Genomic DNA, 18,787 nt, shown 5'->3' on the forward strand with positions numbered 1-18,787 from the left:
CCCCCAAGCTAGCAGGACAAGAGAAAAAGGAATTATGTTCCCAGAGAAATTCTGCAGCAGGCAAAAAAGAGAATTGCTCCTTTCCTCCCGAGGCTCCTGGGAAACAAGATATGCCTACCAAAAGGTGGAAGGCTGAGCAGAGGTGCCCCCCGGGGCCCTGGAGGTGTTTACGTCACCGTAAGCCATGCCAGCTCTTTCCTCAGTTAGCAGGTGGAATGGTTTGAAGACTACTTTGGCCCAGGGAGCGGAGGGGCACGGAAACCCCAAATGGCTGGTGCCACCGTGGGCATGCTTCACTGGAGCCTGAGGCGGTTCGGTGATGGACGCCCAGGTCATGTTTACACCACAGACAGACAACAACAACACACCCCCCCTTAAACCAGTTGAACCCTCATGGCTCCCTGCCCGCGGCAGTTCTATGAGGGCTTCTGCCGTGACATATCCTCACTGAGCTGGCATTCCCAGGCTTCCCGGGAAGAAAAGGGAGCCAGGAAAGAGAACTGGTTTAATTTTTGTAACACGACTGTTCCAGGCAGGCAGTGGCGCAGCAGGGCCACTATGTCAACTCTCCGGGCAGCGTTCAACATCACAGACAAGGTAACAGCAGAAGACACTCTCTTGTCCTGCAGTGCCACACCAGTCCCCCCCCCTCCTTTGAGCAAAAAAGGTCAACTTCAGATATAGAATGATTTAGTCTGATCTACACAAGCACATACAGTGACACGGCACGACGAGGAGGAGGGATGGGGACCCTCCCCAGGAGAGAGCAAGCTGGGCCCCGACATACTGGGATAAGAGTCCCCTGGGGGGCCCAGCCTGGCGCTCCCTCCCCAAAGCCACTTCCAGATCCACAAGGTGGGAGGAGACGGGTTCGGATGGGGACTGGAGGAATCGGTGGGAGAATCCACAGCAGGAGGAGAGAGGAAACGCTTAGAAGATGGGGATGTAGTTGTCGATCTTCGCCCGGTGGCGCTGGGCGATGCACTCAGCAATCCACACGATGTTGCGGCATTCTTGCTCCTTCAATTTCACAAACGCATAGAAGACGCCAAAGTGGAACTGGTTCAGGAAGGCCAGCTTGTTCAGCTTCACCTGTGAGCAGTGGAGGCAGAGACAGAATTGGTTATGACAGGGATTGGCAACCCTCCTCCACTTAAAAAAGTCGAAGTACGTCAAGACTGGGAGCCACGAGATCAACGACGAGCCGGGAGATGAAAGCCCCACTTGCTTTGCTGAAACTACACAACGGGACATGGCTGATGATAATGAATAATCCTTAACATTTTTGCAGCCCAAACACAGGTTGTCACAAGTCCTGTGTTAGGAAGTGGCGCACACACAAGGCCTCACAATTAAGCAATACATTCAAAACAGGAGCACACTGAGCAATTGTTGGTGTGCTGGCATAAATCCACACATGGTTCATACTTCGATTACTGGCAACGGTTAGCCCCTAATCTTTTCCCTTTTCGCAAAGCATCTCTAAGAAACCTAAGAGTTTGCCTGCCATTCCCTTCACAGACTGCTTATTCTAGCGTCCCACCTACTCCTCCAAATATACCTTAACTTAAAGACTTTGTTTTCTTTTTTAAGGAGCTGCATTTGGTTCCATGCTTGGCTCTGGAGTCATCGGTCACAAACTGCTGCATTACTGTACCCGTGAGCCTGCCTCCCACTCTTCCCCACCATCATTCCCCTCCCCTTGACTGGATACAAACTTTTCTGATGCTGGACACACAAAACCCCAGACACAGTGTGTGTGTGGGGGGAGAACATACACATACACACACACACACCATACTAGGCTTTTCAAAGTTTTGCATGTTGAACGAGGAATCTTCTATTTTTTCTGCAATCTTGATCCAAAATACAAAGGATTTTGGTGGCTGCTGGCACAGATTTCCAGCTCCCACTTCACCGCAAGACAAGTTTTGCAACTGCCTTGCAGGGTAAACTCACATGAAACCATCTTGGGGGAGGAAGGGAAGGTCCAAATGCGGCTCCCACATTGCGCCCCTCCCCATTTTGGCTACAGCTCTCTGAAGAGGATTTGGTTCCTATTGCACAGAACAGGGTAGACAGTTTTCCCTTCCGGCAGACGATCCACGTGCCTTTCAGGAGCTCGAGAGCCTGCTTCAATAGAGAAGCGGCACCACCAGAACCAGCGAGGCTCCCGTGAATAGCTGGACAGCTCATGTGTCTATGTTCCTGCCAAAACCACAGCCATTCATGCTTGTCCTCCTCATACCTGGCTTGAACTCCTGCTATCAATCAAGCCAAGACTGAACAAATGCATCCCGGGCAGTTCCTGGTCCTGGCCTGCCTGCTGCTCTGGAGCAGACCTGGCTACTGTGGGCCAGCGCCTTGGTGCTTACTGAGCCCTGACCCTGCGACAGGTGCTGCAGCACAAAGACACCGCCCGTGCCACTTGCAGAGCTGGCTGGTGCTTGCTGCTGGCTGCTTCCCGGGACAGCAGCAGCAGCAGCAGGCCCTGCATCGAGGCGCTTCAGCCCTCTTTGCCGGAGGAATGGCTTGCAGAGCACCAGCTGGCACAGCCTCGCTGAAGAGAGATGTTAGGAAAAATACTAATGCACATGCGCTACATCAGGGCTTCCCAAACCTGCTGACCCTGTGGGCGGGCACCTCGGACCTTTTGAGGATGGGCACCAGTATAAAATGGCTGCGGGCACCGAGGGTCGGGAGATGCCAAGCTGAGCCTCTTCCTTTGATGGAGCCGGCTGGTGCCAAGGGGGTTGGGGAGGGGCTGTGGTTCAGTGGGCGTCTGCTTGGCATGCAGAAGGCCCCCTCTGTTCAACCCCTGGTGTCTCCAGTTCAAAGGACCAGGGAGGAAGTGAGGTGGAAGACCCACCCTGAGATGCTGGAGAGCTGCTGCCAGTTTGAGTAGGCAACAGTGATGTCAAGGGACCAAGGGGCTGATGCTGTATAAGGCAGCTTCGTGTGTCCAAGTGGGTGCCTCCCGGTAGACAGGAAGGGGATGCTTCCTGGATTTTCTTCTGGAGCACTTCCTGACTCCAGTCAGGTGGCAGAAAAAGCCAGGAGGAGGAAGGGATCCCCAGGAAAAGCAGCAGTGCCCCTGGGTGCCACACTGGGGAACTCTGTTCTCATCAGATAAATGCAAGCTTGGGAAGCAAGACGTTAGGTCTGGTGCAACGTCACTGGTGCACCTTTTCCAGGGAGCCAGCTCGGCCTGCCTGAGGCTAGACAAAGTGACAAGTCTCGTTCTTGTATTGAACAGGGGGGTTTTGTACTGGCAAAAAACTCTTACATAGCTAGCGAACAAACAATGTACTCGGATAGCTCAACTATCTAGCCAAACCTCATTCATACCAACAAAGGCCCTGGCTAAGTAGGAGGTGCTTGGAGACTCTGCCCACCCAGGGCAAAAACCAGCCGAATGATCCAACTGGGACGGCGTGAAAGGTCTGCTCACCTCGTGCTCAAAGAATCGATCTTCAAGGGTTTTGTCACCAGGGTTGCTGCCTGCTCCTTCAAACAGAAGTTTGTATTCCTGCAGGAGAGAAGGAAGACTGTAGAACGTGCGGGCCCTGGAGGGACCCTTCATCCACCACAGCCTAACACCCAAATATTTATCAGCAAAGTCTGAATGACTCTTTGGTTTCACACCACACTACAGATGCGGAACTAAAGGGAATGACGACAGAGGGCTCTTTTCCCTTCTTAGGGGAAAGCACCAATAAAAGATAAACAAAGCAGCTGAGAAAGGAGGACAGCGTTTCTCTCAAGAGCCTTTTAAGATACTGGTTAAGAGTGTCAGACTGCGATCTGCGAGACCCGGGTTCGAATCCCCAGTCTGCCATGAAACCTCGTTGGGTGATCCGGGGCGAGTCACACTCCAGTTAACCTACTTTGTGGAGTTGTGAGGATGAAGTGGAGGAGAGGAGGATCATGCCAGCTACTTTAGGGGTCCCCAACTGGGGACAAAGGCGGCTATAAATGGAGCTAATGAACAAATAATCACCGCTCGGAAAAACCCTGAGTGGCCTAAGGGGCTGAGCTCAACCATTAAAGAGCTTTTAAAAGTCATAAGATGGCACAAGGCTGGGGGGGAGGCATTATTCACCACTAGTGATGCCAAAAGCCACCGTCCAGCAAGTGGCCGAGGCACGTGGCACACACCTTTGCACTGCACGCAGCCTAACGCACGCAGCAGGCTTTACCCAAGGCACGTGGGGGGGGGGATGTTTGCATTTCCATAGTGACAAGCCTGGGGAAGGGGAAGTGCCAGAAAAGTGCTGCTCTTTAAAAATGTGTCTGAACATCCCTGCAATGCCAGAGCAGCCGCTGGGGCGTTTGTTAAGCTACAAAAAGCTGATTTTTGGAGAGCCCACATCACTTCTGGGAAGGAGAAGCAGCGGAGTCACACCAGGAAGAAGGAGCTCTAGAAAATCACAGGGTGTTGCAAAAGGCCCTTACAAATGGAGGGGGGGGGGAGTCACGAAGCCGCTCAGTCCACTGGTGGCCTAGAATGAACCCTAGGAGAATGCCCCCGAGACAGTCTCGTGGAGTCAGTTGGCCAACCCCAGCCCCGCCCACCTTCTCCTCCCCTCCAGAGCAAGCTGAGTCACTTACTGGGTAGTAATCGGCCACGGCTTTGACTTGCTCATAGTCATCCGCTCTGGCCAGCTGAGCCAGGCCCTCTGGATAGAGCTTCCCGCAATGGGGGAACAGCTTGGCCCGATCCTCCTTGGAGAGTTCTGTGCCAAAGGAGTTGATGGTGATAATGAAGGCCCTCCTGTCGGCTTCAAACTGAAAGAAGAGACGGGACAGGTGAGCCCGGGGAGGGCTGGGGGAGGCAGGAGACGGAGGTGGACTCAGCAACCCCAGCAGCGAGAGAGAGAGCCAGCCAGGCACTGGCCGTATGAAAAGGAGCAATAAAGAGGATTTATGGCCAAGGCTGCCCAGCTGATGTGCAAAAGTAAAACCCAAAATACCAAGAACTCAAACTAGAATGTAACTCCTTTCTCAGGACTTCTAACAGCGTGCCAACTTTAGAGTTCACCAGAATTCTTCATCAGGCCAAAAGGTACAATTAAAAAAAAGAGAGAGGTGAAAAAGCAGGTCTTGAATTTAAGACCTTGCCCTGCCAGTATATGGTGGATCTCCTGTCAGCTTGCAGAGGTGTGCCCATGTTTGTAGTAAATTAAAAACAAAAGGCCAGCAGCACCTTAAAAAGACTAACAACATTTATTTCAGTTAAGCACTTTCATGGACCAGTGCTCACTGCTTCTTCGGGGATCTCACTCACAAGACAGGCATTATTTCAACTTTAAATCTGGGGAGGGGCAGAACACCTGTTTGGCAGAACACCTGTTTGACAAAGAGAAGGTCACAGATTCAATCCCTGGCGTCTCCAGGTAACAGTCAGGTGATGTGAGAGACCTCACATTCAGGCTTTGGGTAGCCACTGCCAGTCTGAGTAAGCAAGACTGACTGGGATGGGCCAAGGGTCAGGTTCCGTATGCAGCCACTTCCTGTGCTTGAACCAGGGTTGCCAGCCTCCAGGTGGGGCCCGAGGGTCTCCCAGAATCACAACTGATCTCCAGACTGCAGAGATCAGGTCCCCTGGAGAAAAAATGGCTGCTGTGGACACATACTCCACTGAGGACCCTCCTCTTTGGCCAGCCTAGTTCAACCTCAAACTGCAGCATTTGCCTTTGGCACTCGATTCCATGTGTTAGTTGTCGCAAGGCTCAGCAAACACATCTGCAATAAGTGTCCCGAACAAGAGCTCTGCAATAAATTCCAGCTTCCACCCAAGAAAAACTAAATATACCCTAATGCAACCTGAATGACTTTTCCCTCAAGCACAAAACGTTATATTCTTTAGTCTCAAGGTGAGAAGCAACAGTCTTTGACATGCAACAGAACACTGTTTCTCGAACAGGCGCCCAAGCGAGCATTCCAGAGGATTCCCAAGTCCTTCAGAAAGCTCTCCTAGTACCACCCAGTTAATAAGAAAGTGGGTCCCTTTCAGTCATTAAGAAATGCAATGAGGGAACCCTACATCTCATGGGACAGGGGACAGCAATGGCTGCCCCCTCTTTCTAAGGGTAGAAGTTCAAACAGCCAACACCCCTTGCACCTATGGAGCTTCCAGATCTCACCCAATCACTAGCCAGGAAACACACCGATTGGTTGCCAGGACCCAGGAGCTCAGGCCTAGAAGATCCAATCGGCTGAGGAACATCCAGGCAGTACGAACTAATGCTATTATCCTAGTTACTTTGGGTATAAAAAACCAGGTTGCTTCGCTGTAACTGATGATCTTCAAGTGGTCATCTGAGCATTCACACCTCTGGGATACAGTGCACCTGCACCGACCCTGATCAGTAAGCTTGAAAGCTAAAGGGATTTTCGCGCCCACTCCCTGAGTCACATGCACTGTGCATGACTATAGGGAGGGGAACGATGATCCCGCCAGTTCCTTCTGACGGTCGCCGCTAGTCCCAAAGAAGAACACGAGAACCAACAGCAGTGGGGAAAGAGGGCGGGTGGTGTGAATACACAGATGACCACTCAAAGATCATCAGTTACAGGTAAGCAACCTGTTTATCTTCTTTGAGGTCTCTGTGCATCACACCTCTGGGAGAGTAACAAGCAAAAGGCCTACCTGGAGGAGGGTGCTGGCAGGTCAGACACACACCAACATGCAACACAGAACATCCAACCGAAGTCTTCCGATGGAGACGCACATTGAGGGCATAATGCTTCACAAACGTGTGAGGGGTAGCCCAAGTCGCTGCGTTGCAAATGTCACAAAGCGAAGTGCCCTTCAGGAAAGCTGTAGGCATAGCCAGAGCCCTGGAAGAGTGGGCATGGAGCGGACCCGGAAGTGGTTTCTTAGCCAACACGTAACAAAGCTTGATGGCTTCCACTATTCACTTGGATAGTCTCTGAGATCATACCTTGAGGCCAAGTGAAGGCGTGGCATAGGAAATAAAGAAGGCTGGAGTCTTACGAAAAGACTGAGTCCTGAGTGGAGATGACACTCAATGTCACCCTTCAGATTTGGGAAGAACACAAGAAGCATGACGTCCGCTCGCAAGTGGAACTCAGAAACCACCTTGGGCAGAAAGGAGACATCAGGGGCTAATGAAACTCCATCCTGATGAAAGGCCAGATAGGGAGGGTCGCAGCAGAGGGCAGACAGTTTGCTCACTCTCTGTGTTGAAGTAATGGTGACTAGAAAAGCTGTCTTCCAGGAGAGAAGCTGTAGGCTGCATGCAGCCATAGGTTCAAACGGACGCCCGACACCGAATAGCATGACACGGGGGAGTGGGTGCGAAAATCCCTTTAGCTTTCAAGTTTACTGATGGGGTCAGTGCAGGCGCACTATATCCCAGAGGTGTGATGCACAGAGACCACAAAGATCTGACTTTGTTTTTACTAGACAGACAGACACCACAGAAACCAGAGATGATTTTAAACTGAATACCAGCAACTCAGGTTGTGTGACATGCCGGTTTCCTTCTATTCCCACAAGCAGCTCTGAAATGTCTTCCAGCTCCCATCCCACCCCTGTGGTGTGGACCTCGGGCAGAAGTCATTACCCAATAAGGACATCCTGGTGCAAAAATCTTCCCAATCAAGGGGATTAAAAATGTGGGCCAGGGACTTCTGAGTTGTGGCCCTGCAGAACCAGTTGCCCTGAGGGAACCTACTCACCTTGTAAGGCCATATGGAGACAATGGAAACTTTTTTCCCCCTTGAAGCTTGCTTTTAAAGGGTTGCCAAAGGGCATGAATGGCTTGCCACACTTACCGGGAAAATCAGACAAGGAGGGCTTGGGAAATCTGGGAAACGTTTATATCAGAATTAGGACCCCCCCAGTTGCTAAAGTTACAGAAATGCTGCACTACGGGAGGAGAAAAAAGAGCCAGCTGAACTCAAACATGCTCCTTACCAAACGAAGAAGCCTGTTTGTTTACAGGAAACGCTCAGGTCGAGACACTGGCAGGCCTCCAGAAGGGAGGGAAATGCAGAGCAGTGAGACAACTTGCTTTGATTTTTTTTTTCAATGGGATTGCTTGACTGAATACTGGCACTTGCAGCAGGAGATGCGGCGGACCAAGCCCCAAAACACTGGCACTGATGGCAGCCACCGGCTCCTGTCAACAGGCCTGGAACCGAAAAAAAAACTCTAGCGAGACTCCGGAGCTGGCTCTTACCTCCAGGATGGGGCACATGGCATCAGCGGTCGTGCCTCCCAGGATCTTGCAGAACTTATAGAAGGACTCGAGGTAGGCCTGAGAAAAAAAAAATAACCAAGCCACGGAGAGAGCAAGTCAGCCTCACAAACATATTTGTCATCAGCTTCCCAGATGCTCCGAGTCCGCACTCGGGGGGGGGGGGTGTTCTATGTCACTTTCAGAGTAAATACTGCAGCCAGGACTGATCCCCCCACCCCCATGTCCCTCTGCCCTCTAGAAGTTTTCTCTTACCCCACCCCACCGTGAGCACACCGAAGAAATTACTTCACCCATTAGCCAGCCACGCTACCCGTGGGCCCCCTTCTTCTGCTAGGAAAAATGGTCGAAACGAGAAGCAGCAAAAGCACGTCGGTGTGCATTTCCCCACCCGGGGTGGACCATCAAAATCTCTAATTACCCAGAAGCAAGTTGCACTTGACAAAGACAAATCCCCAGGCTGCACCCTGGCCTAGCTTCTGCCCGCCTCTATATACATGAGAATGAATGGACACATGGGAACCAAGAAGGAACATTTCCCAGTAGAGTTAAAAAAGAGAGGGAGAGAGACTCAAATATACAAATGAACACTGGGAGACCTGAATACTGGGAGACCTGAGACCATTACTGGGGGAAGTGACGGTGGGGAGAGGTCTTGTGGACCTTGGTCAACTGAAAGGGAAACTCTCAGTTTCCAAAAGCCATTTCTTCACTTCTGGCTCCATTTTGTTAACTGACACCACCCCCAACCTCGTGCATCCGACCAAGGGAGCTCTCCCCTACAGACGCTCCTAACACAATCGGTTGGCCTAGGGACTGAGCCGCCTCGCTGTGACCGAGACGCCCCTCAACGGAACAAGCGGAAAGCTTTGGGGAACAGCAAAACTAGAACCGCCTGGTGCAAGTGCTCGAGTTCTCCACTGTAAAGTTTGCTCCCTCTGCTACCATCATTTGGGAAAAACTGGCAGGTCAGCCGCTCTCTGCCCCTTTCCCTTTAAGTCTCACAAGGGCTACCGTGGCAGACCCAGCCCCCCCTTGTCCCAGACACTGAACTCTCTTCTGTCTACATCTGGCCGTGGAAGAGAGACACAGACTGCTTTCACGCAGGTCTCTGCTGGATGCCACAGCTTTCTGCCAGTCCATAGGACTAGGCAAGCAATGAGCCAATGGGCAACTGTTACACCACACGCACACACACCCTCTTCCTCAACCAACGCTTCTGCATGTGTGCACACGACTTTCCCTCTTCTGCCCATTAATGCATGCACAGCAGCTCTGGAAATCTCAAGTGCTTATCACAGAACACAATCTTCCATTACAGATCCAACTCTAGCTAGTTAGGGTCAGTGGCCACCAAGAAAAAGAGATATAATCAATGCCCCATGACTTGCCAGGTGGGAGATGGGAGCGATAGCACCACTGCCACCGACGGGCCATCCTTGTTGATTTCGGCGCTTGGAAACCAACTGGATCCAGCTCAGACCAGGCAACGCCAGCTGGAGTGAGCTGCGGCAGGCTCCCCGGAGTCCAGAGGCAAGGCACACCTCCACATTCCAAGAGGGGCCTCGCTTCACCACACCCTGCACATGCCCACTTGCTCCAAGGCCAGGACTGGAGTCAGGACTGGTTTAAATCCAACGCCAGCAGAGACAAAGGTGATTTCCTGTGAGACTCTGCACTCTCGCACAGCATCCCGTTTAAACAGGTCTGCTACTCGTCTTGAAAAGAAAGGCTCCGGGAGTTCAAAGTCCCGCAGGTGAGCTCTCTCGCCTCAGCTGAGTCTTCCTTGTTTCCTTAAGGCAGCAGGTGGTTCTGCAGTACTGCTGAGCGACAAGGTGAATTCCAGAACAGCCCTGTGGCCTGCCAAGCCCAAGCAGGACAACCCCTGATGGGGCGGGGGGGGGGGCTCAGAGGAACAGAAAACTGTGATCTTCCTCTCAAAAACTCGGCTGGGTACTGCAGCAAGCCTACCAGAAGGAGCCGGTGTGTAAAACCGGTGGGTCAAAATGGCCCTCCCACCGACACAGCCAGGGTGCAACCGTCTCCCTTGCTTTCAGCACAAACATCTGGCACCAAGGAGACAGAAGGGGGTCTGGAATGGTTTTCTCTATTACTCTCCCAGTCCAAATGCTCATCCTTCTCTTGCTCATTCATCCCTAGACAGTCGCCTCCAGTTTCTCACTGCGCCAGTGAGGTAAAAAGGTGGCAGCTGCAGCCGAGAGACATGACCTCTCTTACACTTTAGGATTTTCCAAGCCACATGGAGGGTTCTCTTTTGACCCACTCACAACAGGGGGCACGTGCTGCGGGTAAGGCACGGCTCCAAAAGACAGGGACGACAGCCCCCCTCTCTGCTTGCTCTCACAAAGCTGTTTCTAGCGCTGCTGGGGGATGCTCTTTCATGGACGAAATGCTTGTGAATGGTTGGCAAGAGGTAGAAGGATAATCCACGGAATTGCTCCTCAAACAGGTCCTTGGCAAGATCTCGGGCAGTAATCGCAGCAAGAAAAGCAATTAAGCACCCCACCCCCACCCCCCGGCAAGGACATAAGGGCAGCCAGGAGCCCCTGGGTGGCTGTGCCCTCTCCCCCACTCCTCCTCCCGAGGGGACAATAATGGCATTAATAAGTTACTTACAGATTCACAACAGAGCACGCCGAGCACTGCATTTGGGGCAGGGTGGAGGGTGAGCACAGGCGTAAAGGGCCTTCAGCCTGGTCAGCGGCTGCTTCTGCAATCCCCCCCCCCGCTCCCCGCTTTATAAAGTGAGATTAGCATCTTCCCCCTCTCGCAACTCTTTTACCTTGTACAGCGTATTGCGAATGATTTCAATGTTCATCTCATCAAGGTCTTGCTCTGAGATGCAATCCTGGAAAAAGGCAGCTGGAAGACAAAGGGAATTGTGAGGTGGGGTGGCCAAGGCCCCCTCCACTGGACGACCAGGTCCCTGGGCCTGGACCAGTTTCGACTCATGGGGTGAACAGGCAAGTCAGAGGGAGGACTCTTGAGTGCACCTCCAAGGAACGATCCAATGCAAAACAGCAAATTGTATTAAAGCATTAAAAGACTGCAGCAGTTTCCATGCCAGTTGGTCAGTTTGATGAAAACAGGAGGAATTTCTGCAGTTACTGAGTTGCAATTTCGTATTGATGTGCAACTGCAGGCCACTGTCAGAGAACCAAAGGATTCCAGCCTGTGCCCCCTCCCCGAATCACAACTCTCCCCACAATACATTCAGGCCAGGGCCCTGCCTCACCTAGGGGTGTGTCCACCAGGATGGCGTTGTACAGCTCGGCCGGAGTCTGAGCGATGTTCACCGCCTCCATCTGCTCAAAGCTTCCCAGGGGGTGGCACTTGGGCACCAACTCGGCGATGGAGCGCTGGTGCAGCGTCCCGGTGATGAGCAGGATCACGTTGTCAATCATGTAGCTGTACCTGCATGGAAGCAGCAAGGTGGGCAGGTGCTGAGGCTCTGCTGGATGGCTCAGTAGGGGGAACGGGGCGACCCATCCCCACCCCCACCCTAAACCAGCTTCTCACGGTTACTGGGGGCATGAAATGGGGTAGGGGAGAGGAAAGACCCCAGAGAAGCCACCTTGAACTCCTCAGAAGGAAGGGCAGGAAGAGAATAAAACTTTCTCATGTCTAAGCCTTAAACTGAGCCAGGGCAAGACCGCTGAGGCTGCTGAATGCGATTCGGGACACATTTAGGATTTTTTAAAAATACTCTTTATTAGCAATACTAATGGATAATAATAATTATTATTATTAGATACTGGGTGTAGATTAGTCAAGAGATCCTAAGATTGTCTGGCAGCCAGATGTTCTAGCTCTTTTAGCATTATGCACCACCAAGTGCCGAGCAAGTTTCAAGCCCAGTAGCACTTTAGAGACTGACAAGACTTCCAGGGAACAAGCTTTCGAGAGTCAAAGCTCCCTTTCTCAGACACCTGAAACTAAGGTTAATGATAAGAACAAGTTATAAGAACACATTACAAAGTACATGAATAAAGCAGTTAATTAACTATGAAGGGATAATAACCAGTGACATTCCAAAACAGGCTTGCTTGGATCACTAAGCCAGGGTGGTGTCGTGCTCAGAGTGCCAGACTAGGATCTGGTAGACCCAGGTTCAAATCCCCACTCTGCCATGCAAGCTTCCTGAGCAACCTTGAGCCAGTCATTTGGCTTAACCTACCTCACAGGGTTGTTGTGAAGATAAAAACGGAGGAGAGGAGAATGACATATTTATTTATTTATTTATTAGATTTATATCCCGCCCTCCCCGAAGGCTCAGGGCGGCTAACAAAGAGGCACAAGTGCCAAAGTTAAAACAGATAAAAACAGAATAAAACAATACAGTACAAACACTAAAATGCCGGTGCTCTAGATGTCACAAAATCAGTGGTTGCAAGATGGGGGTCTGGTAAAAGTTATTAATTCCAGGCCAACAACATACCGTACCTCCTAGCAACACAATCATCCCATCTTCATCCAGGAATGTCTCGCACCCCATTTAATATCCGCACAATTGATGATCGAGGTGCGAAAGCCTGGCGGATGAGCTCCATCTTGCAGGCCCTGCGGAATTGCGCAAGGTCCCATAAGGCCCAGATCTCTTCTGGGAGCTCGTTCCACCAGGTAGGAGCCGCCAATGAAAACGCCCTGGCCTTGGTAACAGCAAATTTGATATTCCTGAGGCCTGGGATTACCAGGAGGTTTTAACTCCCCGACCATAGTGCCCTTGGGGGAACATGCGGGGAAAGGCGGTCCCTTAGGTGTCAGCTACGCTGTCATGAGTGTGAAGATGTTTTCTAATTGCTTTGCATTCCTTCCCATGCGCTTAATTGCTTCAGAGCTGCAACACTTATCTTTGATGTTGTACTGGTGGAGTATGTGGTGTCTATCGTCCATGGGAGCTTCTCCGTTCCCAGCTTCGCAACCATTAGAGAGGCCAGCAGTCTCCCGCGTGCGGGAGCCCACCTAATTGGTTATTGCTGGGGGGGGCACATACGAATGCCCTATATCCTATTATGTGCACAGGTAGCCCATCATTCCTAACAGTGTTCCTGTTGTTGCATCTATGGCTTTTCAATAAAAGTAAAACCTTCCTGAAAGCATGTACTTCGTTGTTTAGCTGTGGGTCCTGACATTCTGTTAGGAATCCTTCATTCCCTATCTCAGCGCCTCTCTCTCTCCCGAGATGAGCGACGGAGAGGGGAAACCATCTCCTAAGGAGCCGAATGGCGAGGACAGGAAAACTCCCATGACCCAGGCGCCGGTACCGGTGACTTCAACGCCGCCGGTAACCAGTGCTGTGGGGGGGGGGACTCTCCCGAAGTCCTCATCGAGCCCATGTTCCTGCCCCCCCCCCCCGGGTCCGAGGCGAAGGACCGGGCCGGGCTACCGACCAAGCTCCAGTTGGAGCCACTTCAACCCAGACTCAACGGCAGAGACTTATTTGCTGATGCCCCCCCCCCCGAGAGACAGTTTATTTGCACGGGAGCTTGCTGCGTTGGTGGGTTTAGCAGAGAATGGAGGTGGCTGATCAAGAGAGACGGCACCTGCAGCAGACCCTGGAGGATATCATCCAGGCCATCCCAGAACTGGTGACCCGGGCCGTCAGGGAAGCAAGTGAGGCACCGCCAGTAGCCCCAGTAGTACCGGCAGGACCGCCAGTACCGGCCCGAGGGGTCCCAGCCCAGCCTGGAGAAGAGCCGCCACCGGGACCGGGGGAAGCCCCGGTGCCTGCGCTGCGACTCGCTAGCCCGAGAGGACAGGCGGTGCACCGCCCTAAGGACTTAATCGAAGCTACGTTTGATGGAAACCCGGAGCAGCTATCCTACTTTGTGGTGTGGGTGCAGAAATTCGTGGATCGCTCGGGCCACCTGTTCCCTGATGACAGCAGTCGAATTGATGTCATGGCTGCCCGGCTCTGAGGCCCCGCGGCGGCTTGGTATGTGGGGCTCCACAATGCACAGGGTCTAGAACTTACCAACTTGGACACTTTTATGTGGGCGTTGCGAGCCCACTTTGAGGATCGAAACGCGGGGCCTAGGGCGCAGGCGTTCCTGCGCACCCTAAAACAAGGGCGCAGATCGGTGCGTGAGTATTCGGCTGAGTTTAAACAACATGCGGCCAAGGTGCAAACCTGGCCTGACAACGTGTTGGCCGAACTGTACCAAGTGGAACTGAACCCCGAGATCAGGGAGACGGTGCTGAGAGCAGTTGACCCGGTCTCCCTCCCCACATGGATGCAGGAAGCAGAAAGTGCCGAAAACCGCTTGCAAACCCTGCGCTTGGATATAGCGGCGGCGGGGGGGCGTCCGGCCCCTCGAGCACCAAAAGCTAAGCCAACAAGGCAAATGGATGCTACGCGAGAGCAACGCATGCGGCAGGGCTTATGCCTGAGGTGTGGAGAACGGGGCCATTTCGCGGCTGATTGCGGGGGACCCGGGCACCGGGAAACAACTGAAGGGGCGAAGGTGTGCCCAACCACCCCTGCGAAAAAACCAACGGGGAAGCCAAAATTTGCTAAAGCCTTGCAAGCAACTCCTGAGGAAGAAGGAACGGAATAGAGCGGAGAGGACCCCGAACCGGCGGGAAATGGTTCGGTCCTGCTGTAGAAGGCGCAGAGCAGCAGGGCCCGCAACCGGAAGCGCCAAACGCGGTGAGCAATTTCCCCTCCCTGTTTTTTCGTGACTGTCTCGCAAATTAATCCTGATCTCGGAACCCACCTCCGAGTGAGAGCCCTGATTGACTCGGGGTGTAGGAGAGGCTTGATCAACCCACCTTTGGTTACGGGACTTGAAGCTGGGGTAATAAATTTACAGGAACCCCTGATTTTCACCCAAATGGACGGGTCTCACATGAAAGACCCGTGCAAATACGAAACGGTCCCGTTAAGACTGGGGGCGGGGGAAGGTATGGGAACATATTCTAATGGATAAGATTTCTGATAGACTTACCAGAAATGAAGATATAACAATAACAAGTATGCAGACTTTTTATGGTCAATGGCACCCAATATTGGAAAATTTAGAAAAAATTCTTGAACAGATTAAACCTAGTCAGAAATCTCAATATTATTCATTTATACAGAAAGAGTGGTCAATGTAACAAGTTGTAATATTATAGATTTCATTTCGTAAAGAAAAAGATTATATTATAGAAACAATGTTTGTACAGCATATATTTACAAAATAATATTGCTATTTATATTTTTGTTATTGTTAAAATTGTTACAGTTTTGGTTATATTTTTGTTTATATATTATCTTTAAAATAAAATTATTTTAAAAAAAAGACTGGGGGCAGGGAACACTGGGAGACCCGAGCCTTCGTGATCACCCCGACTGCTCGATTTCCCCTCGTATTGGGACACCCTGGCTTCACGGGCACGATCTTTACATACTGTGGGAAGAGGGGAGGGTGCAGTTTATTTCGCCTAAGTGCCAGGAGCACCAATGGGATGCTAGCTGGGGCCCAAAACCCTCGGGAGAGAACCCGGGAGCATGCTTGGTGGAAGAAACTGCTATCCATTCCTCCTGAATATTGGGACCTGGCCAAGGTTTTCAGGGAGGAGGAGGCAGATGAATTGCCACCACACAGACATTCAGATTGTAGCACTGAAATCTTGCCGGAGGGGAAATTTCCCAAAGGACGTATTTATGCGATGGGCCCAGCTGAGAAAGATGAGCTCCAAAAGTTCATCGATAAGAACTTGGCTAGGGATTTCATCAGGCTGGCCTCGTCCCCGTATGCGGCTCCGGTGCTTTTCCGGAAGAAAAAAGATGTCGGCTTGCGACTCTGCACGCGGCCAATTCGAATACCTGGTGATGCCCTTCGGTCTTCAGGGGCCCCCGGGGGTCTTCATGAACTTGATCAATGAAGTGTTGCACAAGCACTTGTTTAAGGGGGTGCTCGTTTACCTTGATGATATCCTCCTGTACTCCTCCACATTGACTTTTTAGGCCCTGGCTATATAGGGCTTTAAAGGTAAGAACCAGCACTTTGAAGTGGATTTGGTATGCCATTGGCAGCCAGTGCAGCGCTTTCAGCACAGGCCGGATGTGCTCCCGCCTGGAGAGACCCATCAACAGCCTGGCTGCTGCATTCTGCACTAGCTGCAGCTTCTGGATTTGTGACAAAGGCAGCCCCATGCAGAGAGTGTTACAGTAGTCTAACCTCAAGGTGACCGTCGCGTGGATCACTGTGGCCAGGTCATTACTTCAAGGAAAGGGACCAACTGCTGAGCCAGCCGAAGGTGGTAAAAGGCCGACTTGGCAGTGGCTGCCACCTGGCCTCCATCGTTAAGGAGGAATCCAGGAGCACACCCAAACTCCTAACCTCGGACGCTGGCACTAGAGGCGCCCCATTGAAGGTCGGGAGAGGGAGCCCCAGGCCTGAACCGATCCGACTCAGACCCAGGACCTCCGTCTTTGCCGGGTTTAGTTTCAACCGGCTCAGTCTGAGCCAACCAGCCACAGCCTGCAACACCCATCTGTTGTCTGTTGTTGGGAGGAGACGTAACCTGCCTTGGGTCCCCACTGGGGGTACGGGGGGCAGACATGAAGGAAGTATACAAATAAATAAATAAATGGGAGCTGCTGTGGCTCAGCGGTAGAGCCTCTGCTCAGCACACAGAAGGTCCCAGTTTCAAGAGCCAGGACCTCCAGTTAAAAGGGGTAGGTAGTAGGTGCGCAGAAGACCTCCATCTGAGACCCTGGAGAGCAGCAGCCAGTCAGAGCAGACAAAGAAAAAGACAGCGAAAATATTCAACTTTATGCATTCAAAATAGTTTACAAATGATTTTACCCTTCCCGCTAGTTATGCAACAACGTCAAATATTGCCGGTCTTTTAAGAAGTAACCACAAACTCAGACCAAGCTGAGGGCACATCTCCGACACCTTCCAAGCAGCTGTAAGCGCCTGCGAGATCCAGCAGTTTCAGTGGGGGAAGAAAAGTGCCCTCTGGGAAAAGCTGAAGGCGGCAGAAAAAGAGGAAGGCCCAACATGGATGGACTGACTCAGTAAAGGAAGCCACGGCACGCGGTTGGGCAAGACCCGAGGGAGGCTGCCAACGATAAGGCACGTTTTGGAGATCGTTAATTCACAGGGTTACCAGAAGCTAGAAGCGTCTAGAGGGCACATGACACACGAGGCACGCTCCCAGCAGGTGGCCACTGAAGCCATGCAGCTCAGTTTACAGTGGCCTTTGCATCCTCTTCCAGATGTTTTCAGTGCAGAAGCAGAACAGATCCGCTGCTGGTCAGTTAATACTTCCAACTCAGCAGCAGCCTGCAGTGAGTCTCCCAGGAAAGCAAGCCCTCCATCGCTTGTGGCCTAGCCATCTGACAGAGCTCTCAAGCGGGGAGAGTGAAGCAAAATGGACACACTAATGCTCTAAAGCAGCAAGGGGAGAAAACCCAGAGGCTGCGTCTCTCCCCCCCCCCCTTGAGCCAAGGAGAACACACCCTCAACGGAAAGGCAGAAAAAGGGAACTTCAGAGCCAGCTGGAGAAACATCCCAGCCCACAAGGCAAAGGGGAGTGACCCAATCCAGGAAATGATTACAGTTCTCCAGGTACACTTAATACCTATTGTTGATGCCCTGCCGTATGCCTCAATAAATCCTACCAGCTCAGCAGTTGGGCACTGAAAAGTGAGCTGGCAGCCCAGTTTGCACCTCCCAAAGCTGTTACAAAAGGATGAAACAGTGAGCCTTGTTTGGCACAGTGGAGGTTTGCACAACACAGTGAGCTGCCTGGGCTGCAGGGAGCCAGTAAAGCTTAGTCTGGCCCTGCGAAAGAATATGGCAAACATCAGCAATGGTGTGTGTGTGTGTGGGGGGGGATAAGGAAAACAGAACACCCGCTGACCTGGGTAGCCTGCCAGGCAAATCGGATCTCGTCAGATCTTGGAAGCTAAGCAGGGATGACCCTGGCAAGTACTTGGAAGGGAGACCTTCGAGGAATACCAGGGCTGGGACGCAGAGGCAGGCAATTATGATGCCACCTCTTGGAAACGTCCAAGCCCCACTAGGCGTCACCAGAAATCAACCATGACTTCCAACCACACACACTCACACGGGAACACCCAAAGCACAAAACAGAGACGGCTTGGAACAATTCTTGGAGGGACGCCCCGCCCCCATTTGTTAGAAATCAGAGAATAGCACAGCTCACAACACTTTGTCAATCCCACATGGACTGCCACTGGACTGACTCTCTCCATTTATTTATCTACTTCTTGTATACCCCCGCCCTTCTCCCCAACAGAGACTCAAAACGGCTCGCTTCATTCTCTTCTCCTCCCACTATATCCTCACAACAACCCTGTGAGACGGAGAGTGTGCAGCTGGCTCAAGGTCGCCCAAAGAGCTTGTGTGGCAGAGTGAGGATTTGAACCTGGGTCTCCCAGACCTTAGTCTGACACCAACTGTTACCCTCATGTGGGCGCATAAACCACATTTACGTACACATAACCCTACTTCTCTCCCTATCAATCTCCCCTCCTCACAACCACCCGTGGGCGGAAAATAAAAATTAGGCAGAAAGAG

General features: G+C 51.9%; 1 protein-coding gene across 1 annotated transcript in view; it reads right to left on the reverse strand.

The window, feature by feature from the left end:
- Nucleotides 1-6: 6 nt before the first annotated feature.
- Nucleotides 7-18,787, reverse strand: part of ATP6V0D1 (ATPase, H+ transporting, lysosomal 38kDa, V0 subunit d1) — a 54,679-nt gene continuing 35,898 nt past the window's right edge. Inside the window, exons 3-8 of the mRNA XM_015408396.1 lie at nucleotides 11,485-11,663; nucleotides 11,032-11,111; nucleotides 8,211-8,288; nucleotides 4,612-4,788; nucleotides 3,452-3,529; nucleotides 7-1,092 (exon numbers count right to left, since the gene is read on the reverse strand). Coding sequence (XP_015263882.1) covers nucleotides 931-1,092; nucleotides 3,452-3,529; nucleotides 4,612-4,788; nucleotides 8,211-8,288; nucleotides 11,032-11,111; nucleotides 11,485-11,663 — 754 coding nt within the window. The 3' untranslated portion in view covers nucleotides 7-930. The remainder of the gene's footprint in view (nucleotides 1,093-3,451; nucleotides 3,530-4,611; nucleotides 4,789-8,210; nucleotides 8,289-11,031; nucleotides 11,112-11,484; nucleotides 11,664-18,787) is intronic.

The sequence above is a fragment of the Gekko japonicus genome, unplaced genomic scaffold (genome assembly GCF_001447785.1).
Source record: "Gekko japonicus isolate JY-2015 unplaced genomic scaffold, Gekko_japonicus_V1.1 scaffold717, whole genome shotgun sequence".
Lineage (NCBI taxonomy): Eukaryota > Metazoa > Chordata > Lepidosauria > Squamata > Gekkonidae > Gekko > Gekko japonicus.